We start from the raw sequence: 24,029 nt of genomic DNA, 5'->3' as shown, positions 1-24,029 counted from the left end.
CTCATCAGCTGTGGCTGATGGCCTGAGTTGCACAGTGCTATAGTGCAATGTTACATCTCTTAAACTGAACAGAAAAGATTTATTTTTAATGTTGCTAACACTATTTTACTGTTGTCAGTAAGATGCTGTCAGTCCACAGTTGTACATTGCATTACCTTGTACTTTTAGAAAGTGCAAACATAAAGGTAAATTCTAATAGTTTTCTACATTGGCATTCAGTTTTGTTCCTGTTACACGTGAGAACACAGGAGTGAGCCACCTAACCCATCTTGTTCAATAAATACAGTGCCTCAGAATGTAAATTGTGACGTGTTCATTATAGAAAGTACCCAGTCATCACTATTAATCACAAAATAAATGTGTTTGTGATGGCTGCTGTTGCTTATCAATAAAAATCTGTTCAAAAAATAATGACCATTGCCTGTATTTGGTCACTCAGGACTGTTTTTTTCAAAAACACTTAACATTGTTTTTTGCTGAAGCTGGCAGGAGTTTTGGCTACATTAAAACAGTGGTGACTTTGAAGCAGTAACTTTCTAGTAAAGCAAAACATTTTTGGATTCAGACTGTTGTACTACTTATTTAGTGTTTGTAATGACAGATCAGTTCGTCTCCAGGTCAGTCCATCTTCAGTCTTGGCTAGATTTTTCTTTTAGACAGTTTTAATCTAATGCTAAAAGTGTTTGGATTGGAAACTCTTCTCCTTACTTGACCCTGTTTGCAACACTATTTTTAAAGCGAATTACTGTTGTCAAAGTCTATTATAGTTCATAGGTATTTTCTTTTGTTTTTTAGGATGTTCCCATGGGACAATATCATTTTCAGCGTTGCAGAGAGAGGTAAATTAATTTTTAAAAATCACTGTTACGGTTTGAAGAACCCACAACAATTTATTTTTGTTTAGACAATCATTCTATCACCCGATGACCCCTCCCCACATGGGAAGGGGAATTGGAAAACACAAGGAAATCCAAGGGTTGAAATATAAACAGATTTAATAGAATAATGCTAAATAATTAACATTAATAACACTAAAGAACCAATATTGATCCCAATACCAATATAAAATACACAAGGATTATACTCAGCCAATTCTTAGCAGGAAGCGGTGCACTCCCAGCAGTGGACAGTAAATGTCGGCCACTGCGAGTTGTATGGTTTCAGGAAGGAAGGAAGAACTCAGTGGTCTGGCACTGGGGCAAGAAGTTCTCAGGATGGCAGCCATCAAGGAACAGAGAAACTCCTCAGCAGACTTTTTAATTTCTCCTGAATGTGATGTTGATGGTATGAAATAATGCTGTTGGCCAGCTTGGGTCAAGTGCCCGGGTCTCGCTCCTCCTCATCTCTGCACCTGGCGAGCTCGAAAAACACTGAGACCTTGAAACCCACTCACCATAGCTGGCTATAAAGTAAATATTTTCACAAATTCAGACACTAAGGTCTTCTAAATATGCAGTTTTCCAAAGCATTAGAAGAAACCTTACTGCAAAGTAAAATTACTGAAAGAGAAATGAATCCTGTGTCGCTCAAACCAGGACACTCTTATTCACACAAAGTCTATATAAAAACATATACGTTCATATGCATGCATATATGAATAAGGCAGGCTTTCAAATATTGAGGGCCATTTCTCACCCAAACTATTTTTTGAGCTCTTACCTCTTACATAGAGCAGGGCTATGGAAACAGATTTGGCAGATATGTTACTTATGAATTGTGAATACACTTCCTGCTAACAAACAGCATTATTCTGAATTAGTGTAAGTGTGTTGATGGGCTACTATTCATTTCTTCTAACAACCCAGTTACTCTATCAGTGAGGAGAAAATTATATGCAGGAAAACTGAGAGAAGGCACAGAGGGATAAGGAAAGGGAAGATGGAAAGGGCTGTTGATAATTCATGTCACAACAACTAATAATATGTACTAAAAGATATTTTTTAAATTATTTTTTGGGTTTTTTTAATTACTTTGTTAATTGCTTTGTATTTACATTGTGTTTTATTATTTCAAAGTCTGTAATATCTTTGCAATAGTAAACATTCAAAAGGTATTTTGTGGTCTTCCTGTAGTGCTCCCTCTACACAAAATGTTAGCAAAATCACAATAGCTTAAAGTTTTCATTCTCCTGCTTGGTACTTCAGTGACTAGGGCAAGATGGTGAGAAATGGAAATAGGATTGAACGGATCAGTTCTTTAAAAAAAAAAATAAATCAAGAAAAGAATGATGTCTTTAAAAAACAAGCTTTGTGCTGTCAGAAACCTGGAATGGTTAATTTTTATTTTAATAGCCTAATAGCACTTCAGATAATGTCTTTCTTGCAAGATTGTAAGTAACATCACAAATACCATAAAATAGTTTGAAAGAACCCTCTAAAAATTTGTATTTTTATTGTCTTTAGTTATGCAAACAAGTCATTTTGTCTGTTCCTTCCCCATCTCTCTGCTTGATAAATGTCTCCTCAACAAATCACAGGTCACTGGAGAGCTATGCAGTTACCTAAAATAGTGCTAAATTCCAGAAGACAAACAAGTTGAATACGCATTATATTAACAAAAACAGTCTCTGATTTTAAAACTGAGCATTTGCGTTTGGAGAGTATGTCAAAAGGACTTCTATCAGCCTTATGGTAAAAAGAAGAATCATTGGACTGTGGTATTTGCAAATAACGAAATGCTTTAAGATACTGAGATGTTCTAGCTTTTGAGTTTCTGAATTCCACTCCAAAATTGATCCAAATGGTACAAATGTTACCATAAGTCTTGATACCATATTATGGAAGGTGTTTCTAGAAACGATTACTGGAGTCTAATCTCCATAGTGAGGCACATAACTAGGATTCTAGATAAGATAGTTAGTCATTCCCACAGGAGAGAGCTGAAATAATAATCTGCACTTTGAAAATCAGTATTTTATTAGAATATGAAAGTGTGGGTTTTGAAGCCTGACTGTGGGCTTCTGTTTGCGGCAGTCTTAGCTCTTATCTAGTTACGTGATAGTCTTGTGTTGTTAGGGATCTGCCAAGAGGATTAAGTGTGATTAGGTAATGCCTCCTCATCTGTTTAGCTATTTCTCTAGGCAGGTTGTTTCACATGTGAAAAATAAGTTGTAAACACTTTCTTAACTAAATTCTATAGTATTGATTGGGTATGAAATCAGTTGCGTTGTTTAAAGTTACTGTAAGTACACTAATATAATTTCTGTATGAATTTGAATCCTGCAACAGGTTATACGTTTTGGTTAAATAACCCAAAAACTTGATGTTGAAGACAATCCGTGTTACCTTTGACAGGGTCAAATTTGTAGGTTAAGAACATTTTGGTAATCAAAGAGTCAAATTTCAGATCTGACTGTTGACTTTTTACAAAACACTGTTATGAAGTTAACATAGGATTTAAGTTTTCAAGAGTCAGAGACATAATTTGGCAATATTTTTAAGGAGAGCGCAACTGCTGAAAGGGACTGATGATGATTGCAGTAATATATGTTAGCAAAAACAAACCCATTCTAATGATTCTCTGTTGGGTTCATGCTGAGTCCGGGGAAAAGAAAAGATCCTTTTGTTCATTGTAGTTGTGTTATAAGTTATAAAAAGAGAAACATGACATATGTTTGCAACTAATTTCAGATTTTGTGCTCAATTTTCTTATTAAAAATAATAAAATATTTCCAAGAAAAGAAGAGTTAGCAGGCTTTCAGTCGATAACACTTATTATGCCTCAGTGCGCTAGCACTTTATTTCTAATCATACAATTCTGACAAGAATTTTTAAAAATAACTACAAGAAACAGAAATGTTTTATGAATTTCAGCATATTCCCAATCTTTTGCATGAATTCATAACACTACGGAAGACTTTCCTTCAACCAGAATTTCTTGAACTCCCTTGGTTTGTTTGTTTTTTTTTTTTCTTGTGTTCTAATAGCTAAACCCTAGATCTTGTGTGTGTGTGTGTGATACTCCTTAGCTTATGCTGTTTTTGTTAAGAGCTTGGTATGAGGCTCAGTGTGCCTGAAGCCTATAGCTGCTATTGCAGCGTAAATGTTAAAAAATTATTGTCCCCTCAAGTTTATGCCAGCTATCGCCTCATTGTTTAAAGTTAATGTTTATTAAGACTGTAATGATTTTCCAAATTATCTTTCCACATTTTCCATTTCAGAACAAAATCACAGAAAAGAAGGTTTGAGGAGGAACTGAATGAGAGGATGATCCAGGCCATTGATGGAATCAATGCTCAAAAGTATGTTTTTATCCTCTGTTGTCTCCTTCCTTCAACTTTGACATAAATCAGCAACAGAGGGTAGTGCTTACTATTTCTCACTCCCACATGCACACAGAAGTCTGAAAACAGTAAAGGAAAGCTCTGCACATTGTGAAGAAAGGCTGTATAGTAACATTTTCAACTATATGGGATAAGACAGTGCCTGTGAATCATGGTGAGACACGGGTTTTGGCTTGTCTTGATCTTCATGGCAAAGGGATTTTTGCCCTGTAACTGTTCATAGCTGTACACTCATAGCCATAACTCTACAGAATTATCTCATCTGAAAACACAGAAGTAAGACACAAGAAATAACTGGCTTGGGAATCAGAATGACATAAAAATTGATACTTCACAATTGTCACAGAAACATCTCCCCAGAATTAGAAACTTTCCCTAAAACCATAGTTTAATATCTCTTTGTTTCAACTGGTTTGTTGATTTCTTAGAGAAGGCTAAGCTTGATGGCATGTTGAAATTGTTGGGGGAGGCAACGTGGCATGCATTGTTTCTGCATCCTAGGAAGAGCAGGAGGCGGTATTGATGTTCTCTGTTTGCTGGTGAATAGATAAGACTGAGAGAAAAATCACAGAATCATAGAATAATTTGGGTTGGAAGGGACCTTTAAAGGTCATCTAGCCCAACCCACCTGCAATGAGCAGGTACATCTTCAACTAGATCAAGTTGCTCAGAGCCCCATCCAACCTGACCTTGAATGTTTCCAGGGATGGGGCATCTACCACCTTTCTGGGCAACCTGTTCCCGTGATTCACCACCCTCACTGTAAAAAATTTCTTCCTTATATCTAGTCTAAATCTACCTTCTTTTAGTTTAAAACCATTACCCCTTGTCATATCGCAACAGGCCCTGCTAAAAAGTTTGTCCTCATCTTGCTCATCTAAGTCCCCTTTAAGTACTGAAAGGCTGTAATATGGTCTCCTGGGAGCATTCTCTTCTCCAGGCTGAGAATCAAAATCAATGTCAAAAATCAATACCAGTCCAAAATAAGTGTTCAGTTTTCTTATATTTATCTGATGAAATATGGGAATTGCCCTTCAAAAATATGGACAGCAATTGTGATGAATTACATTTCCCCCCCTACTTCTGTTACTCACAATCTTAATTACCTGAGTATTGCACCTAATTATGAAATGCTCATATGTCACATTTGGGTTTTTTGCATATTAATCCTATTAAAAGATACTTGGCTTTAGGAAAATACTTTTCAGTTATTATTTATAGAAAAGAGTGTTGATAGTTACAGGTCATAGAAAGAATACAGTGAAAGAGGGTAGATCATGTGATAGGCAAAGCCTTTGGTTATACTAGACTTGCCTAAAACAGATATGTAAATTTTCCCAGTTTTTATGTGTCTTAAAGGTGCACTTGCTCTGATAAGTGAATTCTGAAAGTGATGGTTTGATGTCAAAAGTAAAGCCTCTGTATAAATGAATTAAAATAAAGTGTTGGTATGATCATACTGTATGTTGTTTTATCTCAGAGAATCTCTGCCTTATCTAATTACTGCATAAAATTCAGAGAAACTTGGGGATAAGAGAGGTGTGTGTGATGAAAAAGGTTGCTGAAAAAGTTTCAGTGCATTTTGTGAATTACATGGGGAATTGCAGAAAGATAAGGAATGATCTTATATGTCAGAGAGGCTGAATGCCACCTTCCAAAACTAGATTTTCTACCTATTCCTGTATTGATTTGCTGAATGAATCACTTAAACGATATTATTCAGTTGGGTACCTGAGAATAAGTAGTCAAAAGTGCTCATTCCTCAAAGGGCAAGTTAATTCAGTGGCATTCTAAATACATGAATGCTAAGCACTCAGAAAAATTAGATAAAAGATTTAGATTTAGGACACAGTACTAATTACATTTTTGTTTTCTTTATAATTGTGCGGGCTTTTGTGCCTCAATTTTTCGGCTGTGAAATGAAAGTAACATTATTAGCTAATCTAATGGAGTGGTTGTGAAGTTAAATCTTTTGCTTTTGTGAATGAAGAAGCAAACTTTTAAGAAAATCTATGAGAAAACTGTTATTTCTAAATGTTTGTAAGTGGAAGGTTTGGATTGTGTAGCAAGTAGGTCTGTGACTGAATGAAGAAAATTAAAAAAACATTATTGCATATAAAATACAGTATTAAAATTGCCATTCTTTTAACCTTTGGAATTAGAATATTACATGAAAATAATTTAAAAGCAAACATTCATTGTACAGAGCCATTGTTTCTTCCACCCTGAGCTGTCAGCAAGGTCTGACTTTTTCGTCCACATCATGGGTCTTTGCCCTGTGTCATTCTGTGAAGAAAGTAACAGGTTGCGAGCAAATGGTCGTAATTATGTGGGTCTTTGGATGTTACACGTCCAGGTGTTCAACAGCCAGTAACACAAAGATAAGGGAATGTAGAATCTGTGTCTTCTTAGTCCAAGACAAATCTGTAATCTAAATGAATCAGTGTTTTTACACAGTACAAAATAGTGCAGTACATATTGAAATGGTACCTCAGGTTTTTAAAGCAGTGTGGCGTTTTCTCTGGGCTCCCTCCCTCACTGCTCTCCTGCTGGTTCACAAGCCAGCTTAGCCACCTTCCCACAAGAATGGGTGCCACGTGCACAGGCTGTCAGTAACTCGGCGCGTCTGGTTTTAATTCCTTCTTCTGGAGTGCGAATGAAGCTGTGGCATCTAAAATGCAGCCCACTGGCCTTACAACATGATCCAGAGTAGTAGATTTAGATTTAGCTCCTTGCAAAGTTGCATGAAGAAAGTTATGACCTGTTTATTCATTGATATTCTGTAAGAGCACTACATTAAAAGATATGTAAGTACAGATTTACAAGAGTGAGTGAGGAACAAAAAGCTTCTTATATCTCAGCTGAGTGCCTTAGCCATTAGGGTGTAACATCATACTTTCTCCACATGTTTCTTTTCCCCACACCTTGAACTGGCTGCAGAGTGCCTGTCCTGCACAGGAGGGGCATGAATAGCCCTAGCAATGCCACCCTGAACCTTGGTGGTTTGGGGACTTCTGTAGGACATCACATGATGGTTGGATAGATGGATGGATGGATAGCAATCTGCTAGCTAAATATATACCTACAGAGGGAGATAAACTAAAGTTATTTACTCTTCGATAAGTAGGTTGCAAATGTTAGAGACACACACTCTTTCCTCTCTTTTTTCTTTAAGTCATGGTGGCTGCTGTGTTCTTGTGCATAATTCCTTGCTGTACGTTGTCAATCGGTACAAGCCCTGTCAAACCACACGCCTCTGTGGATACAGGCAGAATTCAACTGTCTGTCTGTGTTGTTCCTTGAATTGCAAAAGAATTTAAACAGAAATTTGGTACCTGGCTTGCCAGGAAGCATATTCCCATGTACTTGCAGATACTCTGGTAACTTTTAGGCTCAGCAAGGATTCAGGCTGTAGGCAGAAGTTTTCAGCCCTTATCTCTGTGCCAAAGGTATGTGACTTTGTGCTCCCTCCTCTGTACTTACTCTCCATTTACGTTTGTCTGTGTTACACTGTTTCCCTCATCTCAGGCCTCTTGACACTTGCTACCTAAAACCAGTACAGCTTTTTTTTTTCTGAGCTTTAAAATAGAACTGAAAGCTCCTGAAGATATAAGCTTGTAATGTGGAGTATGAGGCAGCATTTGCTCTAAACGGCACTACTGACTTCACATGCGATCAAGTGTGTACAGACCAAATGAGGCCTTTGGGAGTAGATCTGCAGACAGAACTTTTTAGCGGTGTGGTAATGGTAATTAAATCAATCCACCTGTCAAGATACCATAAGAAAAAAAAAGGGAAATTAGTTAACAATTTGGAGAAGAGGTTTACTTTTTGTTCAATTATTATAACTAAATGGAAAAAGACTTGCACTTAATTTTTACAGTTTGCCCAAAATGTTCCACAAACTGAATGTCTTCTCCAGTAGATTACAGCTAGACCCAAACAAAATCACGTTATATGTACAACAGCCTATTATATCGGTTTCTTCTCAGAATCCTAAATTTGATCAGACATAGATGTGAGTCATTGCAGAGCAAACTATGAAAAATATTTTTGAATTAAGCATACCTAGAACTGAATATGTTTTCAGCCCCTTTTTATAATGAAACAGATTGCACAGGAACAGGGACAGTCTCCTAGGCAATGAAATAGATATTTTGGGTTTCACAAATTGAAGCTAATAGCTTACACTCCACTCTGTCCACTCCTGTTCTCTCAGGACCTTAATTTAGGATATAGTCCACAGTGGTTCATTGCTGCTACTTATTTGCATTGCAGGCTGTCGGTCGAGACTTTCCCTTTTATTTAGGAGGCATTAGCTACACTACTAGCTTAGAGCCTAATTTAAACTTATTGCTGGAAAGGTTGAAAAAAAATCTCAAGCCCTGCTATTAGTGTTCAAGGTCAAATATTGCACCTTCACAGAAGTAGTCTGCTTAAATATTTTTTTCAAATTTGTGTAGTTCCCTTGAGGTGCAAGCAACCTAACCCTCTTGAAATTTAAATATTCTGTTTCTTTTCAAGTGGCCATTAAAATAAACGTAGACTTTCATATTAGAACATTTCATTTTGTAAAAATTATGTCAAGCTTTTGTCAAGATTCACTTTTAAAATAGATTTGTCATTTCAATGCAAGTACTTATTCTATTTTGTATTTCTCATCTTTAATCATGGAATATGTTTTTATAATCAGTAAAAAGATCAAAATCTAGCTCTAGCGTACAGGGTTGTGGTCAAGAGACTAATACAGCTCAAACACAAAATCACTCGTCCCCTTTTAATAATTTTTTTTAATATTTTCTTTTGGAATAGGAGTTTGGCAAGTGTAATTTACCTGCAACTCTTGCATATTGTAACAGTATGTGTCTTAAAGGTAACTTGTGAAGGACTGTTTTTATCTCAAGTTCCCTTCGGTGAACTGGATATACTACAGTATTTTGGACATGAGTGGAATGTCAGTGTCAGAATTACTTCATATAAATCTCTCCCTTGATTCTCCTTAGGAATGATCCACAAAAAAAAAGGGTTCATCTGAGCTTTTGTTTCATGTGTATATTAGCAATAGAAGTCAAAAAGGAGAAAGGTTTTGTAGTTTCTGCTTTTACTCTAGGTGCAATTCACCATATACATTGCAGTACACAGGAACATGCTTTATTCAAGGTGATTTTCTTATTTTGCTGCATTTCAGTAATATAAAAAGACAGGACTACTTTATTCTTGTGTCAGTTATGATGTTCCTTTTCTCTTCTAGGCAGTGGCTTAAATCTGAAGACATTCAAAGAATATCACTTCTTTTCTATAATAAGACTCTGGAAAAAGAAGTAAGTTATTTTCACTGCAAATTAGTGGTTGATTCCTTCTTTGCCTCTTCCTAAGTGAGACTTGTATCCCTTGCTTTTGTAACGTAGAGCCGTGGCCACAGCAGCTCTCCTGCAGGGAGAAGTGCCCAGATGTTACAATAATGTTTTAGGTCATTTACGGAAGAAATTTTATGCGTATGATGTCTGCAACTGCTTTCCAATTTGTAAAGCTCTGCAGTTCACTTAAATTCCTTGAAATTTTCATGGTCTCACAGAACTGGGAGGAAGTTTGATAGCCCAGATTTGGTGTAACTGGAGCAAAGGATTCCTAACTTCCATCCTGTACATCCTCAAAAAAGCATTTATCAAACTCCACTAGTTTTATTTTTTTTTTCTTTTGCCATGTCTCAAATACTCCGCTTGTAGTAATGGCAATCTTGTAATGATACCAGTTGCTCATTGGTTTTCTCCATATGCACTTGATGCTCACAGTCATTCTGGGGAAACAACACTATAAATGTTTTTTAAGAAAAATGCCTGGCTGTCTTGGATGCAACACACTAAATATTCTTCTAATACGTGTGATAAAACATGTTTGAGATGTGTGTATAGGTGGAATAAATGGCATTGTTTGATCAGAATGAAAGATTCCTCTCGTTTCGGTGACTGTCATGACCACTAGCCTAGAAAGTCAGGTCTTTGCTTTGTTTTATGGCCTTGTAGAGCTTGAGTGTGTTTCTACATACTGACATAGCTTCAGCAGAAAGACTGGAGACTTGCCTGTCTCTGCTTTCTCAGAAGCAAAGGGCAGCTGACAGCTGAGCAGTTATGCTGTCCTTCAGGGAAGTAGGAGGTAGGTTTGACCACAACTGGCTCTATAAATGAGTGAGCTTGGTGAGAATGAGGAAGTATTACCATACTGTGTTCACACTGTATAGCATAGGTGCAAGTATATTCTGGGTCCCATGCAGTGGTCAAATACATATTTAACTATTTTCGTATATGTCTTTCGATTCAAAGCATCTGAGATAATTTTCGGATTCTTTCACAGCTCAGCAGAATAGCGTTCTTATGGCCAGCTGCCAAAGGCACATGTTGTATGCCCTTGGAAATGTGTTCAGGTGAAAAAAATTTCCAGGCTTATTGAGGCTGTGTAGAGATGGCATAAGAGAGAAGAAGCCTAGACCTGGTGTGGTCTCATCCAAAGTGTTTAAAGGATACACTAATTGGATCAAAGCTGTGCATAGGAGCACATACAGATTTTAATGTGGATGGTACAAACTGATAAATTCTGAAAGAGAACTTGAAAGAAAACCATCATATGTGCACTTTGGACAATCAGGACTTGGGAGAAAGTCAGGGAGGTAAATTATTTGGCTGTGTAGTTGCTCCCTGTAGGAGTCTAATCTCTTTTAGACTACAGAATGCTATGGAATGGCAAAGAACTAATTGTTCTTTTCAGATCCAGCTTTTTAATATCTTCACTGATTTTTAATGACTCATCAGTCCAGTCTTGACTTTAAAGAATTCCATAAGAAGCCTGCCTTTGATTTAAACAGGAGCTTTTCAGGCCCTGTAGGACCTGAAAGCATTGCAAGGTAATAAAGCAAAATAATTACTTAACCTAAGGATTGAGTTGCTTGACTTCATTGGGAAATGTCTGGAGAAGTGTGAAACACTGAAATGAATTTACAAGTGGGTTTGAACTTTTTGAGATTTTAACAGCAATTCAGGGTCCAAAACTGTTGGACAAGACCATTAAGATACAACAAGCGTATTCAACAGGTGGAAGAACAAAACTTATTGCAAACATACCCATGGAGCAAAGTCATATTTGTGCTTTGAAATTCAGTTAGGTATGTGATAAGGATTGCTTTTAATTTTTCATACAATTCAAAAGTGAAAAAAAGCTGTTGTGTTGCTAAACTCAGTTTCTACATGTTCACGTAAACTTTGGTGCACCGGTTTCAAGGGCAGAACTTGGCACTAAGCACAAAGACACAGCTGTGTGCTTGCAGTTAGAAAACACAGCGTGTGCACTTTCCATTTTATGAGGTTTGCATTTTGAGCGCTTTGTGAAAATAATCTTTGGTACATTTTCTTTTAAGAATCTAATCTTAAACTCTTACCCTTTGAAAAAACTTTGATAGGATAAGTAAGTTTAATAGGCCCAATACTTAGGTCATTTCCCTTTGAGTACTTAATTGGTTTCAATCTAGATGTATCTATCTCAAATAGCAGAACAATTCTGATAAATATTTCATTGCTTAATTCTTATGTCTCTAGACAGGCTAATTAGAGATTCATAAATAGATTTTTTTTCATGACAAAACAGATCAAATTGACTCTCCTAAGAATATCAGGTGGTTAATAGTATCAGTGGACATATGAGGCCTTTTAACACAGACATAAAATATTTTAATTGAAGTAATAATATAGCCCCAGTAAATATCAGTATGATTGCTGTAGCACATCTGTAGCACAGTTACACTTTGCTGCTTTGTGTGCTCAGAATTTTCCTGTCTAAATGACTGTTATGTTTTTTTATAACTGTTTCAGCCCATTCAGTATTTATTAATAGTTGAATATCAGTTTGGGGAATTAATGACTGAGAAACTTGCAATCAGCTAAGAATGATTAGCCATCCCTAAAAAAAATTTTTAACATGCTTTCTCTTTTTTTTTTTTTTTTAATTAAACGCTTTATGATTAATTTGGGATAGTCCTGTTCTGCAGAAGAACGAGACAAAACCGTTTGACATGGCTATTTAAGCTGTTCTTTAAGAAGTAGAAAGATTCAGTACTATGCCTGATAATCCTTAGCCTTATGTGAGTGGATGTAGAAGTCATTGAACAACAGGAAATTTACTGTTGCTAAAGACTGCCTATACATCTCCACATCTTTAAGCTGGAGTTTCAGTTGAGTGATATTTTATTTGCTTTGGAAATTGTGGTTTTAACATTCGCTTTTTTTTCTTCTAGTATCGAGCAACTACTCTGCCTGCATTTAAGTATTATGTGACTTGTGCCTGTCTCATATTCTTCTGCATTTTTGTTGTGCAGATTCTGGTATTGCCAAAGTAAGTGGTATCTTACATGTACTCATTCCTACCTATATTTTCTCATTAATGTAAAAAATAAACTTGTATAAATAAAAAAATTTGGAATTGTCAGATTACGGAGGTCAATTCATGGAAATGAAATTGAACAGAGAAGATTGAGGATTTCAGCCCATTTTCAGTTATGCTTGTTTCTGATTCTAAATGCTGTCAGTACCGTGATGCCAAGCATTAGTATCAATTCTTCATTCATTTTAGTTTTTATCTTTGCACTTAAAAAGCTGTGATAATAGTAGGAATGAAATTCATGTGTGTAAAAATAGTAATGAAAGCTATAAGTTTGTGCAACTAAACTTACATGCAAAATAAGTGGGACAATTGGATGTTGAAGTGGGACAAAATGGATTGCAGAATTGGGACTGTGATTAAATAAATATATTTACGATATTACTGTGATAATACTGCTATATTCAGCTTGCAAACAGAGCATTACTATTCATAAAATGTCTCTTTTTAAAACTAATTTTAAAATATTATAATCGATTGCTGGAGTAATTATTTTTACCAGAATTTATATAATATGTGCTAATTTATATTTGTGCATATAAATCAGCTGTCTTTCTCTCTTTGCATATTCTAGAAAGACTGAGAAAACTGGAAGACAGTTCCAGTAAAGAATATTTTATTAGACTTAAAATGGAATTTTGCTGTTGATTGTTTACATAGTGGAAAATTGATATTTGTTTTATAGCAATTGTTTCCAAAGCCAACACTGTATATTCCCCATGATACAGTATTTCTTCATTCATAGTATTTTTTTCCTGTGCAGCGTTTTCAGGAGTAGTAGTTATAACTTAGTTGATTGATTGGTCTTGTGCTGTAGTACTTACATTTTAGTTCAAAGCCAGAAGGAACTGTTAGGTCATTATAAATTGACTTTCCATACTGCAGACTTGTTTTATAACATGTATAAAGTTTTATGGACTTCTATTCAGATGTTACAGCATTTTCTTTGCAAAGGGTTTCCCAGCTAGTTTCTAACATGGAGACACAAGCCACAAAGCAACACTCTTCCAAGAATTCAGTAGTATCCTGCACATGGTTCAGTCTGACTTTAGGCATTACTGTTGCAAAATATGGAATTAAGACTCATGACTAATTTTATTTGTCATTTTGCATAAAGAGCACATTTTACAAGCTCATACTGTATTTTGATTAGTACAGGAATTAATTAAGGGAAATTTGTAGTTTGTGATATACCAAACACCAAACATGGATCTAACTTGTCCCTTCCAGCAGTATGATTTAGGAATCTGTATTTTTGTTTTGATTTCAGTTGTGAAAATGAATCTAGATTTATCACCTATCACACCTGTAGTAAGATGCTCATTTTGCTATATCCTTATTATGTCTCTTAAACCAGTTGTGTAGCTCATTAAAATATATCAGATACTTGAAATTAGTGACCTCTAGGGAGCTGTATTCAACTAAGGAAAGTGTCCTCCAACTTGTAAAAGGATACACTTGTATTACATGAAGTCTTTCTACCATCAGAGCAAAAGATACATCTGTTTTATCCTTTTCATTACCAAAACGTAAATTATCTTTTGGTCCTCTTATAGGGCTGCATATTAAATTGTAAAAGCAAGAGTGTAAAATCAGATATTACCAACATGAATGGCATTCAGCTTTAAGGGGTCTATGAATTAATTTAAGAGATGCAAAAATGAAAGACAGAAAGGCAAGGTATTATACAGACATATGGATCTTTGCTGGAAAACTGGGAACATTGCAAATTAAAAAAAAAAAAAAAAGGCGAAAAATCACCAGTGTATGGAGTCATCACAAATGTAGCTTAAATCAAACATAGTCCAGGGCTGCCCATGTTATTTCCTTCCGGCAAAATAAATAAATAAATAAATAAAAAATAAATCATAGTTCAGTCTAAAATTCTATCTAGCCTTTTTGTTTTCTTCCAAAAATTCTACAGAATTTTTGAATGGTGATCTAATGGAGACAGGAAGATAAACTGCATCTCTCGTTGGGTTTTATTGATTCACTATTCCATTAATCTCGTTTTGAAGCAATGTAATATCATTGATTTCTGTGCAGGCACACCACCTGCTGCTTTAAAGTAGATTTGGAGATATTTGATGGGGAGTAACATCCAGCAAGTTGCAAGTAAAAAGTAATATCTCCAAGATCACGAGACATTTATTTCAAAGCTGAAATAATTTATTAATGTTTTAATTTTCCCAGCGTCAATAAACTGATGCAGTGTTTACATGGTAAACATTACACAAAGTGGTAAATACAAATTTAATCAAGTCAACGATATCTTGGGGTGAACTGTATCAAGAGGAGTAGCTCTTTATTGTGACATTAAAATGACAGCAAAACTTGGTCATTACGTTTCCTCAGAAGAGGCCTTCAGTGGCTCTCAAGCATTCTTGGTTTACCAAGTGACAGAAGTATCTCTAGTAATTCACAACAACCCAACATTCTTTATTTAGGGAAACAGTCAATTAACATGGAATTGGTAGTGTGGTTTTTTGAAATGCAAACCGGTGAATTGATGAAAGTGTATTCCTTTTGAACAGGAGTTACCTCTTATGCTATTCCAGTAAGGGATTTGTTTGGGGCTACATTTAAGATTCTTTTCCATGTCTTTTCTTTCTGAGGCTGCTATGTTCAAGAAATTGTGTCGTTTGTCCTGACTCATGCCAAACTAACAATCATCTCGCTAGCTGAAGGTGATTAGGAGGCCCTAACATAGTATTTCCAGTAAGGCACAGCTGAATTTCTTTATAGAAAAGGTAGTTCTTAAAAACTTTGTCTGAAAGCAGGCATGTAAAATATAAGGCAGTATAAATGAAAGAAAACCACTGTTACCAGCTATTTTTTCTGCTGTATCTGATTAAAAAAAAAAAAAAAACAAAACAAACTCAAATGGAGTTAAAATACTCAAATAATTTTTCTAAACTGAAACTGCCATACTACACAGCCAGTCTACACAGCCATTGAATCCATCGATGGCTTAGGGAAAGCATCAGTCAAATTAAGAAGCAGCTACTATTAGATACCAAAAAAGTCTGAATTCAGTATTGCCTTGTCTAATTGTCATTTGTAATTGCTTCATTATGATTTTATCACCTCAAGAGAATTTGCAATCAAATAGTTCAAAACATGAATATTAATTACCTGGCAAGCTAAGGAAATTCTCTATGTCCCATTAAGGGACATGTGTCACATATTTTCCTAAAAGTTACAAAAATGGAGAAATAATACTCTCTCTTCTCCAATTTTCAGTACCTTTATCGTTATAATAAAATTTTATTTTTCAGTTAAAATGTTACCAACAAGACATAAGTATTTATAAATACATATTTTTTTTCCAATCTCATACTGCCTGATAAAAATGAATTATTCAAAACAGATATTTACTGATGAAACCAGAAAGATATGAGGACAGCCAAGATCCTAAATTATTTAGACTTGGAACTATCTGAAGCCTGGGAAGTTCTCATATTGTTTCATCAATTTTAAACTCTGTCCCTCTGTAAATTATTGTCAGGGGATGTCCTGTCAGGGTTCCTGGTGGGGCACCGTAGCAGAGAGTAGACCCTTCAGGAATGAGGACGTTCCTTGAAGGATAGGAAGAGGCAGGTGAAAAGTTAGCTGACTTATGGGATCCCACGTGCTCTTTTGACAAAACGGTTTGCCTGAATCTGTCAATGCAATGCATTTGGTGACCTGTGCAGTGCGTTTGATGACTCTACACAGTAAAGGTGAGGTCAATTTACTGTAAAGGCCTGTACTGTTTTTGTAACATTCCAGTGACATAAAATAAATGCACATTACAGCTTTTTTATAGTCATTGTTTGAGGCAATGTTTATGAGGCTTATTCATGGTGGCACTTAATTTTTAGTATTTTGCTTCCCATTATAGCATTTTCATCAAGCATACTTCTTTCCTTCTAGGAGCAGCATGAAACTATTTTGGCTTAGTCTAACTGAAAGAGAAGTCCTGCTGTTCCCAGGAAAGAAAAGGGTGTGGGAAGCAAAAACCTTACAGCTTTTTGTCTCTGTATTCACCACTCAAATCTGGATTCTAAGATAGCACTTTTCCTTTTCTTGTCCTCAGTCCTTTTCTCTTTGTCCTGATAATCAGAATCTTATTCACCTTGCTACAGAATTCTTTTTCTTGTGCCACCCCAATAACATCATTGATCATGTAAAACAGCTACAAGGACCTTTTGTTCTTGCCTGTTGCCCGCGTGATTAAGTACTCTTTGCATAAGGTCTCCTTATGCCATGTTAATTTTATTTCCCTTGCTCTCCAGTTTCTCTCACAAACATCTTCATTTATTCTTCTACAAGGATACACTCCAAACTTGACTCATAAGGCTATTCTTGTTTTCAATAATTTCTTAAGGTGTACAGACTCCTTTTTTCTATCCTTCGTATCAGAGAAAGAATAGCAATACTTTGAAGTGCAGGTATGCTTACTTGAATCTTACTGAAGGACACATATAATTGGAAGTGTTTGTGCATATATAAAAAAAAAAAAGGCCAGTTAATTATATTCCTTTTCATTCATCTCTTCTGTTGCTTACTAGATTTTAAATTCCTAAGAGTAGACTGTAGTTTTATATACACTCATGTACAGCTTACTATCTCAGTCTCAATGAGAAATTCTTGGAGAACGTGTACTCATAAGAAATTATGATTTTAAAGTAACTTCTAAAAGAAACATTATTTCAAGATTAATATATGTTGTGAATTGCCAGTTGTTTGTTTTTCATCAGCTGTTCACATCAACCCAAATTCTGAGGAACACTTAGCGTATGAGGTTCTCTAAATGATTGGCAGGGAAGCTCATAAATTATTCTCCAAAAGGCTTTTAATGGCAGCATTATGGCATCAAATTGGTTTGTGAAGTTAATGCTTTTTTGTTCGTTCCTGAAAATAGCTTCTATAACACTGTTGTTGAAACAGATCAAAATGTTTTCCAATATTTGTATGTAATCTAAGGAAATTGATCCATAGAGTTCTACTCCTAAATTTTTAGTATTATAGTTTTATAGAGATGGCATCTCTAAAGAAGAGAGATGTATGCTTGTATTAATAATGTGTTTTTATAGTTTTGAGTCGTACGTTTATGGAGGAGCTAACTTAACGTGTAACATTTATTATGGTTTTGTCAAAAAAGTAAGGGATATAAAACATTTCTAAAACCTCATGCCAATATTTCTAGCAGATAAGGTCTGATAAGATATTTGCTGCTGCTCAAAGGAGTTGAGAGATATTTTTTAATTCTGTAAAAATGATAAATCTGTGGTTAAAATTGAAAGGATAAGCTCAGGTGAGGGACTTCATGGCAGCATCTAGTTCCCTTGCTTAAACTACTCAGTTGGTCCAGAACTTCTGATCTCCTCTTGGCATTCATTAAACATAATTAGGTCCCACTGCATCTTTCTTTTTTTTTCTAAGCAGCCGTGCTAAGTAGCTCTTGTATGGTGCCTGATGGAGCAATTATGCTCCACTGTGGTATTCATATAGAGAAATTTCCACATTTGTGGAATGAGTGCATGCACAGATTTTTTCTGCATCCTTGTTTCTGTTTACTGAGTATCCAGTGATGCTATTTTGACTAGACTTTCCTATTCATACAAGAAAAGGATGAGCTAGAACGCTGAGTAAGGATGATTTCAGGAAGAGTATAGATTACTCATTTTGCATTTAAAGTCCATTGTTTTTTCTTTTCTTCATGTTGTTTAGTTTTCCTTTCTGTGCGTTCCTCTGATACTTCAGAATCTACTGGCCAGCCGGTCAAATTTGAAATAAGATGGAGTTTTTAGAGGTGTTGAATCCCTATCTGTTCATGAAATAGCAGTCCCCATATTAGGACTCATGCTGACTGAGAGACCGCAGCATCACAGGTATCACAGGCTCTAGCTGCAAGACAATGAAAACTGGACAGCACTGTCCCATGCTATTCCTTTTTGTACCTTGGCGGGGGACTGTACACTACCAAGAAGTTTATTTTGTATATCTATTAGCCTCTTAAATTATATGATCAACAGCATGAAAATAAACTAATAAGGAACTTCTTTAATACAGGCTTTCTAAAGTAAAACCAAAAAAACCCCAAAACATTGCTTCTGTTAGTGTACTCTGTCATTTAAATTGGTTGTGTGGAAATTACTATATTTTCATGGTAATAGTTTCGAAAAGTGAGAGGTAAAGCTAATTGAAGCATTCCTGAGTTGAGAAAATGACAGGAACAAGGCCTGTCATTCTGGTAAGGATCGGTATTGTTTTTCCATGGTGTTGATGTTTGGAAGCTGCAGCTTGCACATGGTGACTTTCATATCATCGGTATTGTACACTAAGAAAGGTCATGCTAAAAATGTGTAACAGAGAAACTAACACATGTTTTCTTATTTCTTGTAGAACATCTATTCTTGGAATTTCATTTGGGGCTGCATTTCTCTTGCTTTCCTTCATTTTGTTTATCTGCTTTGCTGGACAGCTTTTGGTAGGTATTGAAGGAAATGTAACCCAGTAGTTAATGGTTTCTTTTAAATAACATGTTCTGATTTTGCCAAGTCACTCTGCCTTTGCAGAGTACCAGTTAAATGAGAAAGGCTTGCACGCTCAGGCTTCTGAGGACATTGTTTTGTCCATGTTAATGTACTATACAATGTTTTCATTTGTCTAAAAAACAGAAAATGCCAGTGCAGTGCCTGTCTGTACCTACACTGATATTCTCTTTCCCCAGTGTGAAGCTGGATCCTCTGAGATGTTTGCATTATCATTTGATGGATTGTCTTTTCAAAATTTTTGCTATTGTGCTTACAGGAGGTGACTCATGAGTGCTTTAATTTGGGGGACTGTATATTTAAGTATTGTATAAGACCATTTTCTGACTTTAGAGAATATTTCACGATAACAATTTAATTTGATATATAAACATTTTATAGTAAAATTCTGATTTTGCCATTGAGTACTCCAGGTGTTATTTTAAGGCCTGTTAGTGTACTCAATAATATGCTGAATTTGAGAATTTCATTTAATTCAGGATTTGGGCAAACCTTTCAGCATTTTGCAATATAGTTAATAAATAATATTGTCCTCCTTTCAGTCATTCTCAAATAGCTCCAAGATATAACTCCATCTAGAACAAGGTATTTCAGGATTTGTAGGAAAGTGAATGCAATTTGAATTTGGCATGTAATCTAGAATAAAACTATCTGTACACTTGTCACTTAATCCCCACTTCTCCTTCTCTATCTTTGCATTTTTCCACAAGCTCCCATGGAGAAAGCTGAGAGAAAGATCTTTTATAAAAAAGCAAAACATGCACATGGGAAAGACAATTACATGACTATGCAATAAAACAGTAAGGAAAGGTGGCCTGGCAGTTGAAGCAAGAAACAGAGGAAGTGCGATTTTATAATTTCTCCCTCTTCCCTTGAGAGGCTTGTAATTACCAGGACATGTTTTTAAGAAAATATAATTAATCTACATTTCAGTTGTCTTTCCATTAAGGTAGGGATGCTGCCACTGCTCAGGAATTAATCTAAGATACAATGCGACAGTATTTTTAAATATTTTAAATCCTTGGAGTGAGGTTCTAGAGGTATTGCTATTACTTAACAGCCAAAATTCGTTCTCATGTAATGTCATGCTTGATTGCTGTTTTTTATTGATGTAAGAGTCAGAGTACTGCTGTTGAATAAGCAAATTAAAAAAAAAAAAAAATCCTCCAAGGAAAAGCCAGCCTTTTACATGTAGGAAAAAGAGGTTCCATTGAAACGGTATCATGAAGTGTTGGGACATACACTCTCCTGGGGCTTTTATTTATAATGTATCTTAGGAGGAATACGAACATATTTTTCTGCATTTTAAAGGGATGGCTAAGCAAGTATCCCAAGTCAGAGTTGAAAAGTCATGCCACTTGAATAATATCTAACACCTACTTTCAATGCTGTTTTTCCTATGTCCTGTATGTACTGTAAATACTTCCCAGAAATGGAGTCCTGTTATTGCGTTGCTGTTGACTTGCGAGGTGTCATGTTCTAAGCCAAATAGCTTGAAAAGGAGATATTTAAGTCTGTCTTTATGAGTTCAGCTGCTCTAATGCAGAAGCTATGCAGAGGCTATGAAGAAGCCTTTCAGCAAGTAAATTATGACCGTAGTTGATGCAGCTCTGTCCTTCATAAGCGTGGACATAGTTCTGTAAGCTGATGGATGAGAGGCAGCTAACAAAAGAGGCAGTAGGTTTATCTTTCCCCTGTCCTCTCCCTAAGATTTCTTCCGTCATGTCAAAATCCGAGTGTTGTTTTGCAGCTTTAACCACAGTGACACCCTGTGTTATATTTCAGTAGCATAACCATCACAGTGATTGACCCGTAACTGTAAATTCTTTCTTTCTAGAAGAAAAAGTCTGAAATTCTCAAGTGAACAAGTATCAATATCTAAGTTTTAACACTATAGTGTCAGTGCTAGCAGAAATCAAACTTTATTGTCCTAATCCTGATGGGGTTTGGGTTTGGGTTTTTTTTTACTAGTGGGGTTTTTTCCCACCTCTTTTTCAAAAGGGGTACATTTTGGATTCCTTTGCAGAATGGTTGTAGTAACTGTGGATGTGCTTGTGTGTACAGACACCTGCACATAGTTACGGAGTTTAAAATCACTGAATATCTCTCTTGTAAGAATGCACAAGAAAGAAGAGGATTTTTTGTGCCTGACTGACCCTGACAGATGAGCTGTGGTGGGTCAGCCTTGGCTATGGGCCAGACACCCACCCAGCTGCTCACTCACTCTACCTCCTGAGAGGGATGGGGGAGGAAAATAAGAGGAGAAGGCTTGTGGGTTGAGATAAAGGCAGGAAGATCACTTACCAATTACTGACATAGACAAAGCAGACTCAATTTGGGGAAAATTAATTTAATTTATTGCTGATTAAAATAGATTTGGATGGTAAGAAGCAAAACAAATTTTAAAGCCACACCATTCCTCCCCCCTCTCCCAAACTCAACTTGTTATGAGATTTATAGAGTGGGACCTGTAGTGCCGGCAAAGACAGCAAAATCTAAGCTCAAGCTGGGACACCTGGCTGTCACTGCATTACATGCTTGTCTCAGTACTTCGACACTTTGTCCTCTCAGTCTCCACCAATTATAAATGGCTGTCACCAGCACAGAGAAAGTTGTGGAAAAAACAACTTTGAACAAGTTTTTCTGTATGATTTTCATTTCATTGGTAAATGAAAAAAAAAACAAATCCAAACCCAAACATCCAGACTGTAATGCTAAAATTACTAGCTCTTACAGAATTTAATTACAGTATTGTAAGAAGAGATTTATGCTCACTCTTTCACTCTGAGTTTATTATTAGTTGATTCTACTGTTCAGCAGCACTGCGGCTCGGTCCAACTCGATCTGTTGTGGAGTGATAATATCAGCTATTAAATAGGAATAGGACTGTTTCCATCAAACGATGTGGCAGAGCAGTAGCACAAACAACAAGGCTGCAGACTCCCAGAGCCTGCCTTTGCGGCGTGTCTTGGGCAAACAGGCTGAGGGCAGGGAGGGCTGACAGTTCTTACAGAAACAGTCGTTTGCCCATAGGCATTAAACCTTCATCGATCCTGGCGAAAATTGGCATATGTCCTGAAACTTGAAATGGATTTATATCTTTTATATTCTAATTGCTTCTTTGTGGCCGTGCCTTTTTTTTTTATTATTTATTTAAATAATCACAGTATTCAGAGTTAAAGCTTAAGATTATGAGTATTTTTGGTCTTAAAGGTCTTTTTTGGCTTATATTTTCATCTTTTAAATGTAGACTATTATTTTTTATTAGTTTTGAATGTTTTCTTTGAATTTTCCTTGAGACATTTCCTTCCCAAATTGCATGCAGATAGGGGACAGTGATTGTCCTTTAGCTTATATATTTTCTGTGTCTCCTCTCTTTATCTTCTTGAAGTATAGACGAGTTCATAGAAGGAGTGTGAAATGCCTCAGACCTGGTAACTGTTAGATGTGTTTTACCTCCTGACATGAATGCGAGGAAGCAGAGATCCAGTTACCTAAACGATACATTGGAAAATGTAATGCAATCAATAGAAAAAAAAAAAATCAGTCAGCTTGTAAAGGAAAGATCTCTGTGGTAGCTAAGGTAGCTGGACGAAGAAGCATTAGTCTCAAGCAGATGTTCTTTGTGCATTGATTCAAATAGTCTCTCAAAAATTTCTTTGCATTACCTGTGATATGCGTGCATTTAATTGATACCAAATACTCTTTGTGCCAGTTGTTTTCCATTAATATGGCTTTTGGTTGCATATGTTTATACCTTGCAAACCTATTTAGCTACTTCAGCTAACAAGGAAGATTGGAAGTAAAAACATTTCTTTCCTATTATCTCATCTGAACACCTTTATAGTCTCTCTTAAATATCCAACTGAACCGTGGAATTACCAGCAAAACAAGAACCAGAAAATAACTGGCTCCACAGTTGAGAAAGATGCTATGATTTGAGGTTACCGGAGCATCTATCAAAGTGCAACCAGTATGTGAGCAGTCCTGTCCCTGCTAGAAGACAGCACGCTATTTATTAGTAGCATTACACCACACCACTGTATAAAGAGTCATATACAATCTTTACCTTTGTTTGCAGGGATTTTTATTTTACTCTAAACCAATTGGCATTGGTACTTAACAGTCAGAAAGACTGTGTACGTTTAAGATACTTCAAAGCTCTGCAAAGACAGGAATATCAGCACCAGCTCTACTTTGAAATTATTTTCAGCTTATAATCTTATCTCTGATATGAGTATCTCTCAATACAGACAGGAATGAAAGATCAAGACCCTTCAGTTTCTTCAATAATAAGGCTTTGCTTGTAAATTAAGATTAAAACAGGGATGAGGGTAGGCAGGGAGAACCCAGAGAGGCACTTTGGCACCTACAGCAGGGTCCATGAAAGAGACTAATCAAACCTAAAAGTCATTCTAATGAGTCTCTAGCACAGGCACTGCAACAGCAAATCTGTCATCACTCAGTTAGGTACCATGTTCAGACTTCAGGAACTGTTAGAAATGTGCTGATTTCACTAACAAAAATCCTTCTTCTTACTCCTTCTTGAGTTGTATGTTTATGATGGCATGTTATGTGATTGTGACCAACTGAAGAAGTTACCTAACCTGGTGAAAACCACAAGATTCTTATGTCTGTTGTGCCAATAAGTTCTCCTTTCATGTTTTTTGATGAGTGAGACTATCTTGATTTTTTTTTTAAATCTGTCAATGCTGCCTTTTAGTGTCTTTGCCCAAGATGAGATTACCTCCAAATAAAGAGATATCCCACTGTGCTTCCTAATA

General features: G+C 36.0%; 1 protein-coding gene across 1 annotated transcript in view; it reads left to right on the top strand.

Moving 5' to 3' along the window:
- The window catches only part of ADCY2 (adenylate cyclase 2 (brain)), a 209,993-nt gene that overhangs the window by 140,431 nt on the left and 45,533 nt on the right, over nucleotides 1-24,029 (top strand). Inside the window, exons 11-15 of the mRNA XM_009883800.1 lie at nucleotides 796-839; nucleotides 4,160-4,240; nucleotides 9,534-9,603; nucleotides 12,564-12,661; nucleotides 19,097-19,181. Of these exons, the coding sequence (XP_009882102.1) occupies nucleotides 796-839; nucleotides 4,160-4,240; nucleotides 9,534-9,603; nucleotides 12,564-12,661; nucleotides 19,097-19,181 (378 nt within the window). The remainder of the gene's footprint in view (nucleotides 1-795; nucleotides 840-4,159; nucleotides 4,241-9,533; nucleotides 9,604-12,563; nucleotides 12,662-19,096; nucleotides 19,182-24,029) is intronic.

This window comes from Charadrius vociferus, unplaced genomic scaffold (genome assembly GCF_000708025.1).
Source record: "Charadrius vociferus isolate BGI_N301 unplaced genomic scaffold, ASM70802v2 scaffold103, whole genome shotgun sequence".
Classification (NCBI taxonomy): Eukaryota; Metazoa; Chordata; class Aves; order Charadriiformes; family Charadriidae; genus Charadrius; species Charadrius vociferus.
This window is presented reverse-complemented; position numbering and strand designations above follow the sequence as displayed.